This window comes from Bactrocera tryoni, chromosome 4 (assembly GCF_016617805.1).
Source record: "Bactrocera tryoni isolate S06 chromosome 4, CSIRO_BtryS06_freeze2, whole genome shotgun sequence".
NCBI lineage: Eukaryota > Metazoa > Arthropoda > Insecta > Diptera > Tephritidae > Bactrocera > Bactrocera tryoni.
Genome location: NC_052502.1, coordinates 27,828,719 through 27,853,188, shown reverse-complemented (window position 1 = coordinate 27,853,188; position 24,470 = coordinate 27,828,719). Strand labels below are relative to the sequence as shown.

Genomic DNA, 24,470 nt, shown 5'->3' with positions numbered 1-24,470 from the left:
GGAGAACATGTTGATGGAGAACATGCGGCACATACAAACATACATATGTACATTAGCACGTGTCAATGTACCAAACGATGAGCGTGCTCACTCAAAGCCAGTATCCAAAAAGAACACGCGAAAGGTGTTTGCAGAAGCTGCTGAGCCCCAAGCGCCGCGAGAGTTAATAAAATCTGCTTACTTACATACAGACATACATATGTACACAAGTATGCGTGCTCAAACAAATTTATATTTTTATAAATTTATATATACATACAAATGTGTACTAGGGTGGTTCAAACGACTTTTTTGTGTACTCTGAAAAATAGGTGGTTAGACACCTCTAAGAAAATCTCTGCAAGTATGTGCTTTTAATTGCACGAAAGGTCCTAAGTCTTACAGTTTTATACTTTTTCTAGTTATCAGTTAGAAGAATTCCAATCTCGCTTACTGCTACTTGAAAAAATAAATTTCCTAGAAAACTAGGAGTTTCCCGATTTATAATGACTCTTTTTCGTTGAGTTATAAAATTCATTAAAATTAAAATTTTAAAATTAATACCTTTTAAACAGCTAAATTTACGAAAAATCCATAAGAGACCATTTCTAGAGCATTCAATTTCCTGCAAACTCCACAAAACGAAATACATATGTTTTCAAGTAGTTGGAAGCGAGATATGAATATTCCTATCTGATGATAAGAAAAAAATAGAACACTTATAAAGTGAAAAAGCTTCCAGTTACAATTAAGACCTCACAGTTGGAAAGATTTTCTTTGAGGTGTCTTAGAACTTATATTTTAGAGTACAACAAAAGAAAAATATAAAATTTTTTTTATCCCACCCTAATGTGTTATTGTTTCAAATAACCGAAACACTGAAACAAGATTACAAAAGCAGCTGTGAAAAATAAACCACAACAAAGCATACACAAAAAATTAATTGGAAAAATATTATTGTCAAAATTCAAAACTTGAATACAGCGTATATTTGGCTAAAACATTGAATAATAAAATGTGTTGAAAGAAAGAAGAAACCATATAAAAAAAATAACAAATACCTGTACTCGCAGCAGCTCTTTCGTTAAGTAAATTTAACAAGCGCGACTTGAGACACTTTTTTAGCTTGCACCCACCGCACGCTACTCCACATTAAATTGAATATTGTTAGTCGGGCGTGCAATGTGTGATGCGACGGTTCAGAATTTTTTTTACTGTTAGCCTTTAGCTTTAGTGTTTTGAAGCCTAAAACTGGCACAGCAATTTGCCTTTGTCGCGTGCGCGAGTACTCACACTTTCGACTTTCGTCGAGCGATCTCAGCGTATTCGTTTTCGTACTCAGGCTGCAACACGTAATTGAAAATGGAATAACAAAAATCACTAGAATATTGAAACAAAGAATGATATATGTACTATAAATATAACAAACGCACCAACACACACACATGTGCAAATATTTAATAAAAAAGTTTCAACTAAAAAGTATGAAATAGTAAACAGTAAACAGCTGAAACACAAAAGTAATAAAAAATTGTTAAAAGCGAGCAATACTCATTATAAAAACACATAATCACACACACTTGTACAAATGTAAGAAAAACACAAAAAAAGAGTTAATAGTTAATGCACATTTGCTGGCTGGCGGCCTGGGTGTAAGTAAACGCGATCGGCTAGTTATTGAAATATAACGTCTTTTCGAGCGTATTCGTAGTGTGCACATTTTTTCGGTTTTCGTAATTCATATTTATTACATTAATATAGTATTTGAAAATATTTCAGTTCTAAAAATATACCATACAGTGCTTAACAAAGTAAATTTGCACAAAAAAAGCGTAAAAAGCAAAGAATAAAATTTATAAAATTGAAACCGGAAAATACAGTGAACACAAATGTGAAAGAAATTGCAAAAAATTATACATTTTTCATTTCCCTCTCTCAACTTCGATGTATGTTGACTAAGCCAAATTGCCTGGATAATGAACACGTTTAGCAATATCGATGTCTTCTGCTTCGGCAAGCGTTCAGCGCGTGGCTATACGCTGCTCGGCTCGAACGATGAAGGTATGGTGCTATATAATTTCTTAGCTAAATGTATTATTATCACGGGCATTTTAATGTCATAAATTTTTAAGTATTATAATGGCAATAAAATTTTTTTCTAACAACTGATTATTTAAGACAATACGGTGGTCACACTTAGAGTTTATATGTTTGGTTTTGTCGAACAAAACTGATGTATGTAGTTATTAAAAAATCACCGTCATTGTTAGAGAACGTATCTGGTGTCGATTTTAGGCTTTCTTCTAATATTATAGTAACTCCATTTGGATAGCTGAAATAAAAAATGCCCATCATAACTTCTACAATAACAATAAATAAATAGTTCTATCAGTTCTGTCTGTTAAAAGTAAATTAATTTAAATAATTAACGAATAGTTGGAAACAAGTTTGTATAAGAAAGAAACCTTCATTTAGTGATTCGGTTATTTAACTAACCTTTCTAAATTAGAGATTTAAACAAGGCTCCTTTTGAGTCAGTACAAGCATGCCAAGCTTAATCCAATCTTCCATACTTTGTTATAAGCCTCGAATTTTTTGGAGCTCAATTCAATATATTATTTGACCTTTTCGATGTCATATTCATAAAATCACGAGGCGTCATGATGAGTTTGATGAATATATGTAGAGTTCTTAGCAATAATGTCACGTCACTCGACCTCTCTCTTTACTCGACCTCTAGTTGATGTCGTGCGAATCTAGCATTCTCACGCTTCATACCCAAAACATTAACTAATAAATCGATCTATAAGATATGTTGATATATTCTGCTATGTCTCTGATCTGATCTGAAACTGTTTCTTTAACTTTGCAATGACGTAGTTTTGAGTTGTTATGGAATCGTTTTCTCAAAGTATAAGCTTCGACCCTAATGTTATACTCCGTCTTAAGTAGTTTCTTACTCAAATATTACGCATTATGATAATTCTACCTACCCCATATGTACTTTCCTATTTAGCTCCGATAAGTAATACCGCGCAGAAAGCAGCTTGGAGTGATATTAGGCAAGTAAAAACACCGCTAGGAACTTTTATAATGGCTTGTCAAAAAAGTCTTGCGGTATTTTTATTGAATTTTTTTTTATTGAAATTGAAATGAATTTTTGATGACTCATGCCCAGCTCTTGACCGATGCTACGGCTGCTACTATGCCGGTCTCTTTCGACCAATTCAGCGATTTTATCGCAATTTTCGACGACAGACTTTCCGGAGCGTGGCGCATCTTCGACCACCTCTACACCAGAACGAAAACGTTGAAACCATCGTTGTGCGGTGGAAATGGAAACTGTATCGGGTCCATAAACTGCACAAATTTTATAGGCGGCTTGAGATGCAGTTTTGCTTTTGTCGTAGTAGTACTGTAAAATATGTCGTATTTTCTCTTTATTTTTCTCCATGTTTGCGACGCTATAACTCACGAACGACTTAAAAGAAACGACAATCAATCAAAGACGTGTTAGCGCGTGAAATGAGCTTTCCAAAAAGGTATAGCATGACCTGATGATATGATGATGATAAAACTAGAACTACGCGCTTTCAGCGCCAACTAGCGAAAATACCGCAAGACTTTTTTGACAACCTATTATAAACGCAATGTAAGGCTACCAGGAAACGCAAATATCGCTGCTAAAGTTAGAGCGGTTAAAAGGTACTCTGAGTACAATCTCAATCTCACAGGTCATCTCTGTGACCTATTCATGTCGAGAGGCACAGTGGTACACTGTAAGGACCACTAATAATGTGGTTTCATAGAATACCAAAATAACCCAAATGGTTATAGGATAAAAACGTGTTCACAAATGTGGGTCCTTTCTTTTGTACTATAAATTAAAATAACATAAAAAGCCTGAATGTGGTCGCAGTAGATTCTCCCAATTTATAAGAGTTGAAGATCTTTGAAATACTTGAGATGCAAAACTTTATTAAAAGTAATTTCCATATGTCAGTCATTGGGAACCGGTTATCTCCAAACCTGACTTTAGGTGAGGAATGTTTCTTGCTTTCTTTAAATATAACACCAGATTCGTGCTTCACTCTTTAATTTTCATGTTAAAGCAAACTAATGTGATCGAAGTTGGCGGACAACAAACCTTAAACTCAACGGAACATCAAAAGCTAGTACACTTCCTTACTGCTTCCCTTTAGACTGAAAGTCTCAATCACGATAAAGAAAGTACATCAATTGCAATTGAAAAATGAACAAAATGGCGAAATTCTTTCACAAAAATACCCATCACGTGGTTCTTCTGATTAACATAAACGATAGCATTTAGATTTTGATCTCATAAGTCAATATATATTGACTTTGTAGATTCCCTGATACTAATTGGCTCTCCAATTCCACTTTGTAATTATATACAGTGCGGACAGGAAACGCACAAGTGCTTCCTAAAATTTCCCACTTTAAAATCACACTTTCATAATTCAAATACTTGTACCACCTTAAATCGTACGCTTATTTATTTAACGTCAAGTGTCCCGTTGAAGGAAATATTTTCACTAACAAGTTCGAGTGCTTTAAATCAAAGGGAGCGTGACTGATTAAAATATCAATGCGATTTGTTTACGATTGCTAAAGTGTTGTACAGTATTTTTCTCATCTGAAGCCTATTGGTACAGGGTAATGACGTTAACGGCAGTATGTACTGCAATGTTATCTACAAGTGGTTATTTACTGTATTTGTTATATATTTTAAGTGACATATCAATGGCATTAACCATATTACTTTGCCCTCATGCGCATGCAATAAAGGCTTTAGGAAGTATTATGGGTTTCTGTTCAAATATCAAAATCATACATACTTCATTTAGTGATTTCTAATAATGAAACTCATATATTGTGTGTATTATTTTAGCCATACCAGCACGTTTCTCCTTTAACTGAAATGAGAAGCTACTTCAAATATTGTGAAGTTAGCTGTGGTTTTCTATTTTAGATCTCATATTTCAGATTTTTGTACTTCGTTGTTTTTGATATTTCCAAGTCAATACCTTTTTCAGAAGCCTCATGAATTCTTTATAAAATGTATCCGTTTCTAATTAGAATTACTTCTTAAAAACCCGAAATTTTCGCTGTCAAACACTGTTAGTAATTGAATTTGGACTACTATTCCTCCCGACCTTTTTCTTCCATATCACTCATACACATGTTCAAGATCATGACATTTTATGTTTTGGTTTAGTCTTCGCTTTAGTCTTCTCTTTTGTGATAATCATTTTATCAAAGCATTCCTAACATATGAATCATATTTTGTTATTTGTTATGGCGATTGATATCGTATTTATATTTTTAGGAAGTCATAAACCCTACCTGATAAATTACATGCTCTTTTTATTATTTTATAAAACGACTACTCTTTTATTGTCAATCAAGACGAATTCCGTCCGGTATTGTTGGATTTGAAATCAGTTTATTTTAAGCAATCGCGTAATTATTTTCTGTTTTGAAAACAATTTATATTTTTGTACTTTTATTGTTATGAAGAACATATTGGTTTTTTTAAAGTGGGTGGTTGAACTGATTAGATTTCCTTTTCTGCGAAATATTGACTAACCCTGTGTTAATTGCAGTAAACAGTGTAAATGAATATCTAAAGATAGTACTTGGATATGTTTGTAATACGGGTAATACTTGTATAATAAAGCTATAAATACTAATGAAGAGAGCCAAAGGCAGTAAGGTCTTATCTGAAAAAGTGTATAATGGGCTATAGTTAATAACTATTTTAAGTATGGAAGTAAAAATGAAAGTAAAAATAAAAAGTAAAAGTAAATGTAAGTAAAAGTATATAATATATTAGTATATTATTGAGTATTTCAACTCCAATTTAAAAAAAAATCGGAAAATTTTAAGGAATTAAATTATAAAAAATAGTTAGTAAAGTTTTTTTCATAGCTCACAGTTGAGTGAATGCAGTAAATGGCACTCCAGTTATCGGCACTCAAGATTAAAACGTACTTGTAATTAACTCATAAAAATCTCACAGCAATGTAGAGTACTCTTCTTGTCTAACTGGCTCTCAGATTAGAATCAAAAGTGTTTCCCTAAATCCAAAATAAATTACTCTTCATTATATTTAAGTTTTCCGCGTCGGAGAGCCTAAAAAATATATGAAAAGCAAATAACAGGAACCTTTTTCTGTTTCTCTAAATCCAAAGGACATGCCTCTGGTTTATTTAAGTTTGTGGAGTGGTTTGTAACATGTAGGGTATATTAAGTTTGCCACGTAGTTTCGTAAGTGAAGGAAACGTTGAAAACCGTTTAAAAAATTTTATTTGTAAATGTTGAGAGTAACAAACTGAGTGGATTTAGTGATGTCCGTCTGTCTTTCCGTTTGTAAATACGTGAACTAGTCTCTCAGTTTTTGAGACATCGATCTGAAATTGTTTCACTCGTCTTTTTCTTCCCAAGAAGATGCTTATTTTTCGAAACCGCAGCCATCGAACCACTATAGTATATTGCTTATTGCTGTCATACAAACTGATTCATCAAAATCCAGATAAAGATATTTATATACCCTTTTACTGTATTTGTGTATACCCTTCTATGATATAACGAAATTTTCAAGTGAAAATGCGCCTATAAAGTTATAATACCCAGCTTCGGTATAGTCTAAGTTTATGTTTTTTCCCTGGCTTTTTTATTCGTTATTGCTCGTCGCTCCCTTTTTTCTGATATAGATTGCCTGTCCTTCAATGTATCAGGTTTGCACCTACATACATATGTATATAAGTATATTGATTGTTTCGTCTTTTTTAAATTGAAAATTACAAAATATAAGTAAAGTAGTCATATTTTTATTTATTTTTCCTGAGTTTAAAATTTATCTCAACTGAGGTCACCGCTTCTATTCACGTTTTCACTAGGGCGTTAAAAACTATATGTTGTCTAACACAAAAAAGAATTTAAAATATATACTTAATGTTTTTGCACAAAAGCTTTTGTTTGCGAAAATTTTAAAAGTACTGCATACCGTCATTAAACTCTATTCACGGCTACCTATATTTAAAACCAGGCAATGTGACTTTTCTAAACAGTAATGAATATGAAAGAATTAACTAAAAAATAAATTACAAATTTGCCGAAAGTGCATTATACATAGCTAGATATACATACATATGATATATGTACTATATATGGAAAATAGTAACGTATGTATTTTGCATTGTTAAATGTTGTGTTTTTTTACTAATTGAAAATCTATTTACTGAAAATATAATTCTGTTCGAGCTTAAGCTATTTTTTTCACTAACTGAGCTCTTATTAATATATATTTATGTATATAATATATGAAAATTTGTATCTATTATGTATTAGACATTCTCATCTCTAAAATCTGCCGAACTATATTTTATAAAGTCGTAGCAAGTTCCTCTCAAGAATGAGCTCAATAGGTTAAGTTGGTTTCCCAAATTCGGAAATATGTACTAGAGTGAGCAAAAAGTGGGGCACTTTTTAATTTAAATTTCTTGACAAATGTCACATCAAAATATTCATTAGTGTTCAGTATACGCTTGTCTTTCTGAAGTTCATAAAAATTATTCAACAAAAAAGTTCCATTAAATTTTGTGTGGGGAATCAAAGATGTTATTAAATCACTAATTTTTTTCGAAAAACGGTTTTGCGATACCGTCTGTGAAACAATGCTTTCCGACTACCAGGATGTCAATGTACGTTTTTTTTACTGGCGATGAGTGTTGGATCTATGCTTACGACTTGGACAGACGATTAATCGGCTGAATATCATGACAAACGTGAGCCGAAGCCGAAAGATCTACGTCAAAGCAGGTCAAAAATGACGGTTATGTTGACAGTTTTCTTAGATTATCGAGGTGTGGTGCACTCCGAATTCCAACAACTCTTGGTTTTTGTACTGCAATAATGCACCGACGCATACTGCATTGCTTCTTCGTGAGTTTTTAGCCAAATTTTCAACCAATATCGTGCCGCAACCACCGTATTCGCTTGATTTAGCTGACTTCTGACTATTCAGCAAACTCAACTCTACGGAAACCGTTTTGAGTTAAAGGCTATTCCGGAAATTGGCTTTGTTAACTGTTGAGGATTGGAAAAAAAGTTGGCAAAAGTATATTGGGGTCAATAGAGATTACTTTGAGGGGGAATACATAGATTTCCTGCTCAGGCTTCGAAGATAAATTATGAACAAAGTCTTATTACATCTGCTCGTAGTAGTAAGTATACATTTTAAGTCGCCCAAGTATTTTAAAGGGGGCACTTCTTGAAGTAATATCTATTCTAAATCTTCGACTAATAAGTTTTTATAAACGTCGTTTTGTCACGACTGGAATGGTATTGATGATTATTTGATTTTTTTTAGCAATCATTTCAAATCTAAACTAAATTTTTATACATACATATATCGAATATGGTAATGTGAACCCAAGAATTTAGGTTTGAGAAGTTTGCTTTAAACATACGCATGAAAAATTCATTAGCTCAGATGACATACTTGTACAGACAAGATCCAAAAAATTTAAGAATTACATAAATACATCTATGAATACATGTGTATATATATTAGATTGTCAAAAAAGTCTTGCGGTATTTTCGCTAGTTGGTGCTGAAAGCGCGTAGTTCTAGTTTTATTCGTCGCATCGGGTCATGCTATACCTTTTTGGAAAGCTCATGTCACGCGCTAACACGTGTTTGATTGATTGTCGTTTCTTTTAAGTCGTTCGTGAGTTATAGCGTCGCAAACATGGAGCAAAATAAAGAGAAAATACGGGATATTTTACAGTACTACTACGATAAAGGCAAAAATGCATCTCAAGCCGCCAATAAAATTTGTGCAGTTTATGGACCCGATACAGTTTCCATTTCCACCGCACAACGATGGTTTCAACGTTTTCGTTCTGGTGTAGAGGTGGTCGCAGATGCGCCACGCTCCGGAAGGCCTATCGTCGAAAATTGCGATAAAATCGCTGAATTGGTCGATAGTAGCAGCCGTAGCATCGGTCAAGAGCTGGGCATGAGTCATCAAAAATTCATTTCAATTTCAATAAAAAAAAAAAAACAATAAAAATACCGCAAGACTTTTTTGACAGCCCATTATATATATACATATGTTTGTATATACTTGCAAATTTATGTTTGTATGTTTGTGAATGATTTTGTATTTTCCAAATTTGTATATTCCGTTAACTCTGGTTTTACACAAAATTTATTATTGGCACACAGTTCATCAATCAAATCTTCGCACATGCTGTACTGTCCAATAAGTTAATTTATTTCTCGTTTAATATCCTTAAGCTATAAAAGATATTAGCAAAAAACACCTTTAGGCAAACGTTTTTAACAATTTCGTTTATAAACAGAAAACTGGTATTTAGTCGGGCTTCTCGTGTAGACAAGTAACTTAACTTCTTGGCAAATCTAATAGTTGTTATACCCTGAACAGGATATATTATGTTTGTCACGAAGTTTGTAACATCCAGAAAGAAGCGTGGGAGGCCCTATAAAGTATATATATATATATGATCAGTATATATAAATGATATAAATATATAAATGATCAGTATGTTGAGCTGTGTCGATTTAGCCACATCCGTCTGTCTGTCTGTCCGCCTCTGTCTGTATATATACGAACTAGTCCCCAAGTTTTTAAGATATCGTTTTGAAATTTTGCAAACGCGCTGCTCATTTGTCGGAATTGCCGATATCGGACCAACAATATAGCTGCCATACAAACTGAACGATCGGATCGGGTTGGCACAGGTTATTTTATAAGGAAACAATGTAATCTCGGAAGAAATTGTTTAGATCGGTTAACTATAGCATATACCTGCAATACAAACTGAATGATCGGAATCAAATGCTTGCATGGGAAACTTCCTCATTTGACGATATATCTTCAGGAAATTTGGTATGAGTAGTTCAGATCGAATTACTATAGCATATAGCTTCCACATAAACTGAACACATAGTTACTAAAAGAATTGCACCTGTGAAGATACCCTTAGCTTCGGTGCAGCCGAAGTTAACGTTTTTTCTTGTTGCTTGTAATGAATTAGTTTAAGCATACGCTGATTTTCTCTTTGTTATTTAATATTTAAAATTATAAGTAAATATTTTGTTATTATTCTCAATTACAATAAATTAATAAGCCAATTTGATCTATGAAGCTTTGGTGGTAGGAAGTAACTTTCGTTAAATAGTTGTACGCGTTGAGGTTTTTTGACAGTACCAAATGAGGTAATTTTTCGTGGCAGAATTACATTCAGAGCTTGTAGTACATTGCCAGCTATATGTAACACCTACTGAAAAATCTTCCGCTATAAGTGTATATATTTTAGACACTATTCTATGACCCATCGTTTGGTACTTTCGCACAAATTTTATTTAGTTTCCATTCCTGAAATGTACTTATTGATTCTTCATCGACATCAATCTAGGTGATGAATAATTACTTTATTAATAACATTTTATTAAAATTTGAAATATCCAACAAATTAATCAATGCATGTACTTAAATACACGTACATAGGTCTATTTATATTATTTTATAATAAAATAATATAATGTATGTATGTAGGTACGAGGTGTGTTCAAAAAAAAATTGCTAAAACTAAATTTTTAGCATAGCCTTTAACGATGCACTGTCAACGATGCCCTAATAATAAAAAAGTTGAACAAAGTCATGTCTGGTAAATATGAGTCATCCTTACCGTATTATTTTGACCAAGAATTATCGAACAGCAACAATTTTTTGATACATTTCTTTTAACAAATGAAAATCGCCAAGCTCATAAAAACACGTCTAACCAAGGGCTGCTACAGACAAAGTAAACAATGACTGCAGCTGAAAATTCTATCGTACTTCAGAGACATGTACACCAACATAATAAAATAATAAAGTTTTAATAATTGGACTCTCCAAACCCGCGAATTCCCGTTAATTTTTTAACACACCTCGTACTTTTATATTTTTGGAAATTCATTGGTGATTAATGATTTTTGCTTATTTATCACGTTCTATGATTATTGATTGTTATTAAAGATTAATTATACTTTTAATTTTTCATAGTTATTATTTGACAATTTACGTCAATGTTAGTTGTCAAAACAATGAAATATTTTGAATTTATCATTCCATAACAATCGTCTATTTAGACATATTGATAATAAACCGGTTTCAAGAATTATTTTATAATCAATTGATTATCTCTCTACAAGTGCCGTGCGCTTTCATGAAGTACGCATTTCGAAGCACAAATTGAATTTCAGTTATCAGATATTTCTTTTGTTTGTAAGTCTTCTTCTGTTATAAAGTCTTTATTAAATTTCTTAATAGTAAATTTATCATTCAAAAAGGTGATCAAACTTGAGTAAATTAATATCATGAAGAAATCATAAATATTTGATCTATGTGACCGTGATTTCTCTTTCCCATATTACGTTGAGCTCTCTAGCCATCTCTCTAACATTTGCACTTTATTAATATTTTCATCAGTTGAAGAGGTCGAAGGTCATCCAGAACGAAGCATGTCTTCAACGATCTCTCGACTTGAAGGCTTTGTACCACCTACCTGTAGACTTGTGTTTTTAATAAAACTTAATCACCGTAAGCTGTTTCCAACATTCGCAACGACTCCGTACAGGAAATTTGGTTAGAAATACAAAATTTGAGACAAATTCTTTGTTCGATAGTTTTATCCATTGTAAAAATCGCAACGCACTACTGAGGTGTACCAACTTAAGCAGCTGGTGTTAACAAACTTATTGACAGAACGCGTTCTAATTGGCATGGCAATTAAGGATAGTTGTACAAACATTTTTTTACATATCATTTACCCGGGCAATTTAATTACAGTTCCGGGTGCTTTCTTGTGGCAATGTATATCTTCACGAAATTTAGCATAGACTACTGTCCAAGCCAACGGACAGACCACTCACTATAGCTTCCATTCAAATTAGCCGTTCAAAATCCAGATAAACATTTTCATAAAATATCAATTTTTTTCGTTTTGAAAGTTGTTTATATCAAACAACGTGGTTCGAAATAGCAAAATGTTTTCTGTTGGTTGGCCGTTTACGTTGTCAGATTTAGTTATATATATAGTTTTTATTAAAAAATGCACATCTGAAAGATATTGTGATTTCGGTGCAGTCAATACCATTCTTTTTCCTTGTTCTAGACAAATTTTGTCAAACCTCTAAGTGTAAATATCCATATGATAATACCATCAACCGCGCCTAGGTGAAAAACTAAACTAAGCATCTTATAGCCTTGACAGACGGCAGCGTTAACTGCATCCGAAATATTTCAGGAGTTCGTGAAATTAACTCCGTTACTAACTCCCAATTAATCCTCAAAATTTTAGAGAGTTATCTGCAGTTCTCAATAATAAAACAATTTTTGTGTTATAGATACTATGTTCTGACCGACAATGAAAACATGTTTTCGTGGGAAAAACTCGTTTTCGCACGAAAACTTGTGTTTCCGTGCATGTAAAATCTGTCAAACGAAAACACAGTTTTCGGTGAAAGCTATTTGAAAACTTACATTCCACCCATTATAATCGGTGCCTGCTCTAGTTTAATCGATGTTTTTCGAAGACATATTTTGCCGGCCCTAAATTGTCACTTGATATTTGTTTATATTCCATATACAAAAACAGCTGTCGCTTGATATTCTCATATTAGGGGGATTCTCTTGCTCTTGCAAAACCTTGCACGGTGCAGAAATTGCAGAATTTTCCTCTTGGTGCAACGGCACAACAACAAACACACGCAGAAAATTATTTGCAATGACTATAAATATGTCAGACCAAACCCCACGTTTATTTCCGTGCCGTCATATATCACTATGTAGATTCTGCAATGGGTGCTCTCTTGGCCTTGCATATTTCGGTATAGGATTTTTGCATTTTGTGTCATCGTGCAATCTTGCAAGAGCAAATGAATGCCGCTATTGATAGTTGTCAGTGAAAACTCATCGAAAACACACATTGTCGGTCCGAACGACTTAGATTCCACAACATACAAATGGGTTTTCAAAATGTTTTCAATGTCGGTCCGAACATAGTATTATTATGTTATGTTGTGATGCAGTTTCAAAAATAACATGTTGATATGATTTTGTAATAAAAAATGGTTTTGTAACAATTGGGCAGCTAACAATCGCAATGCTTATCTTCCATCCATTTTCATTGAAAATATTATAAACATTACTATCAGCTATTTACGAGAATTTCAAACTCGCATAGCTGCCGTCTGTCACCTACAAATTTGGACCTGATTAAGTGCGCAGTTAATCTGAATTAACACTGCCGTCTGTCAAGACTATTATAAAGATGTAAACGGCTTATTCTATGATATTTGGTGTAGCTGTATTAATTATTAGATACAATTAAATGTAATAAGCTTGAATTTCGTGACCAATAAATTTTCTTCGTCTAAACAAAGCTATAATTACAGTAGAGCTTTAATTTACAAATATAGTAATTTTTAAATACAATTAGCAATTTGATTTTAAATAATTATAGAAAATGAAAAGTGTTTAGTCTCAAATAAAGTTTTTATTTTAATTACGAACACATTTAAGTTTCCAGAACAGCACGTGTTTCTAAATATTACTGTCAATCAAGGTATCGATGCTTCTAGCTTGGTAAATTGAACTATATATTTACACTCAAAACAGATAGACACGATCAATAACCACTTCAAGCTATTGTCTGTGAACATAAAAGTGAATCCCCTACAGTGAAATCATCGTTAAATGTAGATTCCAGAACGGAAATTTTACGGAAGCATATCATACATATAATATATAAAAAATAGTAGAAGAACACAAAATAAAAGTACAGATCGGAAAGCACAAAAGCGCCACTCCTTTCGTCAAATAAAAAAATGTACTTGAACATTACCAGACTTGCATATGTAAGTGCATATCCGTAAATGAGCAGTCTTTCACCGTAGAAAATAAATATTAAGTACACCTGTCGGTTATCACTGATCTCGTCTATAGTATGTATCTTATCACAACAAAATGTGAAAATGCGATCGAGACAACAGCTAGTCGGTAGTCGGTACATCCCATTCATTTTCGAAAAAAGTTACATATCCATTGTCTGCGCAGAAAAGTACACAATTTACTAAATGCGAGGGATAAATATGTGTATCATGTAAGAATCTATATCTGTTTTTGTCAATATTGTCATCAGCAATATGTACACACATATACAGGAAGTATATACAAATCTTAGCAATTCTTTAATTTATATGCAAAATTATGTATTATTTTTATCTTATTGCGCGAAAAAGTCCCGCTAGCTCCTCAATTCTCACGTTGACGGTAGCGTTGCGCATTCAAGCTGATTTCCTAATTTGTTAAGTGTCTTATCGTGTTCAATTGTCACTTTTGAAATGAATTACTGCACTGGCTGACAGTAAATATATATGTTACCTTTATATATGTGCACTTATGTATGATTCCGTAAGCTGTAACAAATACTATATTTCAATGCAATTTTCACATCACATAGAATTGAATATAGTAATCACCGCCCTTTATACTTTAGATTAGTTATAGCATATATAACTATTAGGGTGAGTCAAGAAAAATTAACAAATCGGATTCGTGGATTAAAATATTTCTTCAAGAAATCTTTTTATTTTAATTTTAAAAGTTATTGGAGAGCATTGAGATTTTCTCATATAAAAACACGTAAAAACACTGTTTTCCTTATAAATACCTTAATTTTTAAAAAATATACCTTAGTGGATTTTTTTTTATTTTCAATAAAAAAATTGCTATATTTAAAAGTCTTGTATTTTAGGCTAAAATGTTATCCTATACTGTTAAAAACAATTAAGAGTATAAATTTAACTACAAATCAACTGTTGATTGGATCCCCTCTGTCGCCATAAAATGCTTACCTTGTCTCGGGATTATATTCAAAGATCCATGACTCGTCACCTGTTATTCAAAAATTCACACATGATCATATTTTCTTGTGGTCCTCAGTGAGCATTTTTGGAATCATCTTCGCGCACACCTTGCGCATGTGCGGGTGCTCTGTCACAATGTCATGAACCACAGATTTTGATAAATTTAACATCTGGGCAATTAAACGAATACCTAGTCGACGGTCAGAGTTCAAAACTTTGCGCACATGGTCTCCCAGCACGGTCTTTAACAGCGACCTCTTCTCGGCCCTCCAAAATGGCCTGGTGCTACCGAAACACACCACATCTTGCGAGACAACTGACCAGCCGCGTTAGCTGGGAACGCCCTCTACCAAATCCAGTCAGTGCGCCCAGGCTCCGTAGTACAGTCGCGACGGAAGAAAATCAGTCCTATTACTTTCCTTACAAACCCTGTAGTTTTTGGCTCACCCTCATCACTAATTCCAATATTCATTGGCGGGCACAAAAATATGGCGTGGGTTAGTCTCCCAATTGAGGTTTTAAGTCGCTGTTAATATCGTTCTATTAGTTTTGGGTTAGTCCGCTTTTTAGTCACCCGGTAGTTCATATTAGACATTCTCAATGTAACCACAAAATTTTAGAAGTCATTGGTTTTGGTTATGATCAATTACCTGGAACATTCTAAGGCTTGATAAGTACTATAGGTTTTTATTTTAATTATGTTTTATATGAAAGATTAAAAATTCAACAGAAATAGTTTTTTATATATTTTAACAAGAAGGTCATCCCTTTTATGTACGCTTCTGCGTACTATTACTCACAAATATTGATGCAGATTTAAGTGATTTTATAATTTAGGAAGACTTTCAAGTATTTTTCTATTTCGTATTTTATTAATTAAGCAATGATACAATTTATTTTCAGAATATTTAACCACCCTGGCGCTTTAAAATCAAGTTATTTACGTCGATTATACAGTTAAATAATTATCTATATAATTTCGTGTTTTAATAATTGGATTATAGTGAGTCATTCCTCACTATTACAAAAAAAAAAAACTAAATGAATAGAAAAGTTGTAGTACTGTGCTATTCTCGCCTTTCGTCCAGTTAAAAAAATAATAGAAGTAGTAAAATAATACGGTATTTTTGCATTAATTTTAAGTTTTTCTTTGGAATGGTTAGAATGGTATGATTTATGCCAAATATTGGCAAAAAACTGGAGCAGCCGATTTACTTCTTCTTTTCTCCCTTCCTTTGAGGCGAATTATTCATTAGCAATATCATAGGCCCGAGACAAGAACAGATAAATATCACTTGGTGCCAACTCCAGACTGTTAGGTGGATACATAAAAGCTTCGCAAAGAAACTTCTCGAGCTTCTAGTGAGTCGCTACCAAAGTGTCTGCCATTGTTCTGATGGACCACAATTTCTCTCCTAATCGCCAAAGCTCATCGCTTCGCGCTTGTTTCATAGTAATTAATTCCCTGTCAAACCCACTAAACCTTCTGGATTATTACTGGCATGATCACCGTTTGCGCTGCCTCACAGCGAATCCATCACAACCGTTTTCGCTTTACGTTATAGCAAGTGACCCAGTTTTCATCAGCAGTAACCATCCGCTTAATAAATGTATCGTTTTTCATGGCTGTCAGTAACGAATCTCGGATGGAAATTGGAACCATGAATTTTTTTGGGGTTAAAAAATTATTATCCTTTCGCCTTTAGCGAAGAAAAACTGTGGGTTAGTATAAGCGTTTTTACTCTGTTCAACTGCCCACCTTCCACCCAAGCTCACGCAATACTGAGTCAAGCGTTCACAAAACTGTTTGATATGCGTTTTTAATACAAGATCATACCTTTTCAAAGCGAGTTACAAATTAGTAAAGCAAACTATTAGAAAAATAATGAATTGGTTTTAGTAGACTTAAATGTAGAAAAGTTAGATAATAGAGACCTATATTTCCGGAAAAGCAGTCTTATGCCAACTTTCGTTTTTATATCTTCCGCAAAGCTTCAGTTATTCATTGTAGTATTTACACTTCTGCTGCGGAGATCTAATCTAAGTGACCTAAAAAGGGGTCCCTAAATGGATGCCTAGATTTTGAAGATAAAAGCCTTTTCATTTCAGAATCATGCTCAGAGGTTTGATATTGATTTCAATTTCTCAGGATTAAAACCCATTTGCGGTGTTAAAAATAGTAGAAATTTCTTTGGCAAGCAATGTTTTGTTTATGTTTACTAAATATAATAATTCTTTTTTATAAAATTTAAGTCATTTTTTCAAAGACCAACAACAAATTAATAAACGTTTTAAAATAAATAAATGTTAAATAATATATGATTTTATAACATAATTAAAAGTAATAAATATATATATGAAAAATTAGACGATTATATGTAGTGAATTTTTTTAAAAAAGAGTATGCGTTTGTGTGTTTCGAAGTTCTTTGGACATAATAAAGTATATTTTCAGCTTTATTTTAAAATCTTTTTTTACAAAAATATGTGCTGTCTTCGGATGTGCCAAAAAAAAGATCCCTAACTGCTGACATGATTCCGGCCGAATGAGTAACTGAAACAGGTTAAAAAAGGTTATTAAAGTTGAAGGTATTTCCTATACAATGACATACGATTTTTGAAAAGTTAACAAAATGGCGTATTCTGAAAAAAATTTCTTTTTTTTAGGTAAAAAATTGGCGTTTTTTAATGCCAAATTGACAATGTTTAACCAATCAAAAATATTGTAGGTCATTGTGTAGTAAATATATTCAAGAATACCCAGTTTCAATTTCATTTCGTTGAGTTATGATGTCAGCAATTTTGAAAAATTTCGTTTCGAGAAAAACGCGTTTAAAGTTTCAACTATCCGATTTGTACCTGCGAGCGTTCGCTCTTTAATTTAATATAAGACCTTATCGATTGCACAGGATGTTTTTGAAAATATAAACTAATGAAAATGCAAAAAAAAAGAGAATATAGTGTTTTTGAAAGTGTTACACTGGTATAGCCCCTTAAGTCTACCATAATTTACAATGTGTGTTAAGCCCACTTGTTTTAGCCCAATAAAAAATATTGTTTTTATATATTTAAGCTCTTGAACTTTTACAAGGTTCGATTTGTTGATAATCTACATACACATACATATTAATAGCAATACCAAAATACACACATATGTATATACATCTGTATATAAATTGCCATATATTCACCAATATATTTTCCACTGAAGGGTTTTATTTCCGTTTTCTGTTCGTTTTTTCGTAAAACTCATTTCAATTTCAAGGTGAATTTTTGATTGCCTGATAACGGCTAAAATGCAACACTTAGTACACACTGGTTAACACATACGCATTGCGTTTTATTTGCGGCTTTTTTGTAAGAAAAATAAAACTTTTTTATTGGGACATGATTATTTACACATTGGCCACTTAATACAATAAATTACAAAACTTTACGAGGTGAAATGTTTTCCGAAATGAAGTATGTATGTGGAAGAGAGCAATTTTAACCGCAAGAGATTTTTGTATTAAAAATGAAAATATTATGTGTGTTTCTATGTATGTGTGTTCACGCATATAAAAAAAAAATTTGAGTTAGTTCAAAGAAAATAATAACAAAAGAACGCGTTATAGTTTATTTGCTATTTTTAGACTATAGCAATTACTTTTCAATTAAGTATGTGCCTATGAAAACGTATTTAGTACATTCAAGGTCGCTTTGGATTTATGATCACACAACAGCTAACTACTTATGCTATAAGTTTGTATCCCATAAATAATATGGTTTTTAGTATGTATACATACATAGTACATGTATTAGTATTGTATTTTGTTGTGAATTTTGATGCTTAACGGGACTTTTTGATTTGCCTATTAGGTAAATATTTTTGCTCAAAAACATAAACAAATTGCAAGTGAGGAATAGTTCAATAGTAAACTAAGGCAATAGGTCAAATTTTATAATTTAGCGCCTCATGATCTTTTCTTTATTGTCTGACAGTTCTATATTTTGGTATAAACCTTGAAAGTGCTTACTACGCCATATGGCTGATGATTTTGCAAAATTAAATCAAAGCTAAAATATAGTTATTATATTTTTCATTGTCAATCGAAGGTCTCGCTTGTACTCTTGTTGTTATAGTGAAGGTTTTTTAATTCCGATTGGAATAATTAGTAATAGACCATATTTCAAATCAAATTTGATCCGGACTGATCAAAACAAACGAACAAAATTTTCACTTATTTTAGTACAAGTTCATTGAACTCAGGGCACCTTTTCCGAAACGTTTTTTTTAGTTTCGAAAACAGAATAAAGTCACAGGAAGCCAAAGTTTTCGAATATGGTGGCTGAGCGATGACTCTCATTTCGTGTTTTGCCAAAAAGTCAATCACAATCATACTAAAATGTGACAGTAACTATCGTGATCAAAAATTTTTGAATTTTCTGCACACAAGTCCGGTCGTTTACGACCAATTGCTTCGCGTAGATGCCTTATAACGGACAAATGGTATTCCTTATTGACCTTTTGACTCTTTGAAACAAACTCATGATGAACCACAGTATTCAAAAGAGCAACGTCTTTTTTTTGTTATGAGTCAATATTCGAAGTGCCATTCGGTAGATTTTTGAAAAGTTTGTCATATTCATAAACCCCGGTCTTGTCATCAGTTTGTTCAAGGTAGGGTCTTTACCTCGTTGTCAAGCATATCTTTTATGAAAAGATGCAGATCTTTTGGTACGAGTCCGACGTTGACACGCTTGATATTCGAAAAAATAACCAAAATGTGTTGAGTCTGTCTATAAGTGATGATGAAATCATCTGCTATCTCTCTGATGCCAATACGACGTTAATCAAGTGCTGTTTCTTTAACTTTTTCGATTATATCGTCATTTGCAGAGGTGCGTCATCCATCCACCCGGAGGCAAGTTTTCGATGACTTCACGCACCTTTACTTAATGCTTTGTGCCATTGAAATGATCTCTGAAACCTTTTCAACGATTTCGTTGTCATGACTCTAGTGGAATACACAAAATTTCACATAAACTCGTTAAATATTTCTTCTATGGTAAAAATCGCTAGACAAACTTTTCCCAGCCAAAGTTTTTATTTACGATGGAAAAAGACTTGTAGAGACAAATCCTCATGCAAACAGAAAAAAGCTTGTACCAATCTAAAAAAAACAATTTTGATCGATTCTGTTTATGCGCAGTTTATATGGATTAGTCTTGATATAAACTTCTTTTATGACAATTGTGGGCTCGATCACTATAACACCACTTGGCCTTTAAGATAAGCATTTTTCAAAACGATCAAAGAAGAAAAAAGCATAAACAAACCAAAATAGTTGGCCAGCGCTTCATATAGTAGAGGAGTAGAGAGTTACTAACCATGTTAAAGAGAAATGCTAAAAGCGGTTTAGTAATGAAGAGTTTACCGATTATTTACATGTATGTGCGTGTATAAGGTGGGATTAACAGGTGTTTCACTCAGTTAACGATAATTTAAACTCACTACAACTGTTACTACAAAGCTAATTTTTAATACAAACACCCACACATTCACACATCTATATAAATACATACGTTATTTTTTATTGTAGTTGTGGCACTGACAATGACTTTGCCGTTCATTAACGATGCTTTTCTTCTGTTGGTAAACTGAAAAACCTGAAATGACTCATACATATATACATACATACTTACATTCATTCATGATTTTTATCAGCGGCTAGCTATGGTCACTGATTAGATCGAGATTTCCGAAAAGTAGCAACAACAAAATATCGATACATATGCGCATGAGGAACAACACACGAGAGAGGTAAAGCTCACTCATACACATATGTATACATATCTTCGACACATGCAGACAACCTGTTGCCCGGCAGGTGTACGAGTGTATGAACTGCCGAGTCGTGCTGTCGAGCAGACGATGGAGCGCGCGTTCGTCTTGCGCTCGTAAATGGCAAGCGCCGAACGAAGCGCTTTTCGAAGTTCGAAAAGCTTGTTGATTCTTATCGTTTGCATGTGTATGCATATTATTTGATAAAGTTTTAACTGATGTCTTTCATTTTTGGTTTGTTTGCTTTATTGGCAGCTTTAATTTTTCGCTTGCCGCCTGTTTGAGAGCGTGTGTGTGTGTATGTATGTACGTGTGATACTTTTGAGCGACAGCTGGAGAGTTGGTGGTTAATATGCTGGCTGACTGCCTGGCTAGCTCGTTGATTTGTTAGCTGATTGAATATGTTTGTTGGTCGATGTTTTTTATTGTTGCAGCTCTAGCTTGCTGTGAGTGCTGATCGCTGTTAGCGCTTTATTATAATACCGAGCGTATGCCGTCTTCGACCATTCAGTGTACGATATTCCGGCGCACGGTTAAGACGGTTGGAATATTTCAAATTTGAATTTCGACCAAATCACAGCGGTTCCGTTTAGACCAGTTATTTGCTCTTTGCTTTCGTTCGATACAAGTAGTGCGGAATGTGTATAAAAAACAAAACTTTCTGAATGCACAAGACCTGCAATAATAATAAATTATTGCTAACGCAGCATTTGTTGTGCCACTAAACAATTAAAATAAATAAAATATAGTGAAAAGTAAAAACTCAAAATATTTTCACACGTTTTAAGCATGATTTTTTGTTTTTCTGAATAATAAAAAAAAAAAACAAAAAAAATTATATAATAATTAAAATTAACTAACGTGTTTGTGTTGCATGTAAGCTGAAATATTTTATTTTATATTAATTTATTTAATGCCACGCGCTCAAGTTTTGCATATTTTGGTTAGAAAGCGCAGAAAGAAATGGCGCTAATTCTCGGTTTTAAAAAATCGGCCCGTTTCTGAGTTGAAATAAAATGTATTGTGTTAAGTGTGCGTCTATTGGTTGAAAAATCTTGCAGATATGTGCGTAAAATTTGTGATATTCAAATTGCTAGTGTAATAAAACTAAATCAGTCAGATAAATTAAGCGCTTAAAATGACAAGTGCTATGAGAAAAAAATAAATTTGCGTCAAAAAAAGTTAAAAAGAAGTTAAAAAAATATACAAACATACCGCACAACGACACTGTTGACACATTTGACCATTTTGGCCAGTCCAACTGGCTAGCCAAGCCGCAACCACATAACTTGGCTGAAAACATTGCGACCCAACCACGATTGACACCGCAAAGGCCACACGTTTAACCTTTAACACACATTTTAAGAAATAAAAATAATTAAGTTTGAACTAGTGGATATATTAAAAAAAGTTATAAACAAAGTAACACACTGGAAGAATATTAATTTACAATTTTAAGCGCCTGAGCAAAAACAAATAGTACCAGTATTATAATTAGGAAGCTACTATTTTTAAAGCTTGACTACATTTACTTAGTGTTTAATAATTTATATTTATACACCTTTTCCATTATCTAGTTTTTCACATATTTTTTGCATATTATGACAGTTAATAAGTTAATTTTATTAATACTTAAAACATCTTTGCTGTGCAGGTAAAGCTTTGAAATTTTTTTTAATTTTAATATTTTTAAATATTCATATTTTGTTTATATAGCATATACATTTTATACTATTATTCATATAATAAATTATTCAATACAGTGAAAATTATATTTACGAACAAAGACGAAACATTTTTGTCGATATTAGAAGCCAGGGAATTGTACTTAAGGTTTAATTTTGAATATGTTCATACAAATAAAATTAATTGGAAAAAATAACGAATTTAAGGCTGCTTTATCAATGTCTGGTTACCGGCCTTTCTGTCCAGTTAATAGAGTTGTCCGCTTAATAGATTGTACTTAATAAACACCAACAAATTGTCGGACCGGCCAATGTGCATGGTTAATGGAGATGTCCGCTTAATAGAGCATCCATTTAATAAAGCTTTCACTGTATTTTTTTATTTATGAATTTTTTTTTACTATCCTATCTTCTAAGTTGGTTTGAACTGGACACAGTGCGCTAAATTTTGTTAAAAACGGTTCAGTAGTTTAGGAGTCCATCGCGGACAAACAACGTGACACGTAAATTTTATATATAAAAATAACTATAGTGACAAAATTGTACTTAGAGAACACATAGTGAGAAAAATTTTCATATAAAATAGAAATGAGATTAAAATTGGAAAAATATATTTCTAAAATTTGCCACGAAAATACTTGCTATTGTTTAAAAAATCTTAAATTTCACTAATTTTCCTTTAATTTCTGTTGAAACTATAAATAATATCCAACAAACTTTTATTGTGCTTTTTAAATAGCTTTTAACTAATTTTTCATACGTTCGAAAAATGTAAAATCGCACGAATCTCTTTCAACACATCAATTTCGCTTTATAGCGAAAGATAAATTATTTTGTGAAAGTTTTTTTAACTTTATTTAAAATAAGCCGTACTGAAATTGTACTGTTATCAGTGTTTTAGAACAGTAGGAAGCTAGCTAGCAAGTTTAGTTTTTGGCCACTGTTTTCTTTGATTTTGAAGATTTCCAAATACTAAAAACATAATAACGATGGTGTCTGTGGTTATGAGCTCGTTTGAGCAAAGAAAATCGAAATATAAGCATATAAATATGTATTTACCTACACATACATATGTATGTATACACAATTTAAATGAACTTTGCTTTTCCAAACTATTTGTACTAATTAAAGAATCTCAAAACAATACAAGCACACAAATTAAAACCAAAAAACAAAATAATAATAATAAAAATATAAAAAAAATAAAAATAAAATTAAAATAAATATTAATACGTCCATTAAACACACCAAACATAAATGATTAAATTGTCCTTCGATGATTGTCAAATCTTAATATTAATTATAGCATCCCTAGAAAATATTTAGTCAACAGACACTTTGATGTTTTATCATTCAAATACAAAAAAAATAAAACAATAAATTAAATTAAAACGCTTATAAACACACGAAGCTTGAATTATTACCTTGCCTTTCCGTAATTAATAATTATAAGCTGCATATAAATTTAGCGCCGTAAAACAAAGGCTGCAAGTTATTGTTGCAAAAGCTATGACAACAAACAATAAAATAAACAAAGTTAAAAATTTAATTTACAAAAGCAAAGAACAATTTATATTATTTTTAGCATTGCATTTATACCCTTTATGGCCAGCATGCTTGCCAAATGCGCTACGAGCATGCGTGCCAGCGTTGGCTCATCGCATTCTATCGCGTGTTGATTGATTGCGTGCAAATTAAAGCTTTAAAAATAGTGTTAAATATAAAAAATCCAAATAAACGAGTTCAATGCAATCCAAGCAACATTCATGGGGAGGTCAAAGCATACAACACCCTCACAACAGGCGTGTAAACTAAAATTATTGCAAGAATAATAGCTGAAATAGTTACAAAAAATTAATGCAGTGGACAATAACATACAAGTTTTAATAGATACATATTTGTATGTATACGTATGTACGTACATCAACAACAACTTCATGCAAAACACCGTTATGTTGCCACGGTACAAAAAAATGCATGTAGCCACTGCTATTTGTATTTATGTACATACATATG

The 24,470-nt window shown here is 32.5% G+C and overlaps 1 protein-coding gene across 3 annotated transcripts in view; it reads left to right on the top strand.

The window, feature by feature from the left end:
- Nucleotides 1–24,470, top strand: part of LOC120773913 (solute carrier family 41 member 2) — a 74,475-nt gene that overhangs the window by 12,916 nt on the left and 37,089 nt on the right. The window contains exon 1 of one of the 3 annotated variants that reach the window (XM_040103104.1): nt 1,876–2,040. The exons of the other annotated variants lie outside the window; for them this stretch is intronic. Coding sequence (XP_039959038.1) covers nt 1,956–2,040 — 85 coding nt within the window. The 5' untranslated portion in view covers nt 1,876–1,955. Of the gene's footprint in view, nt 1–1,875; nt 2,041–24,470 lie in introns of those variants that run through there. 3 annotated transcript variants of the gene reach the window in all.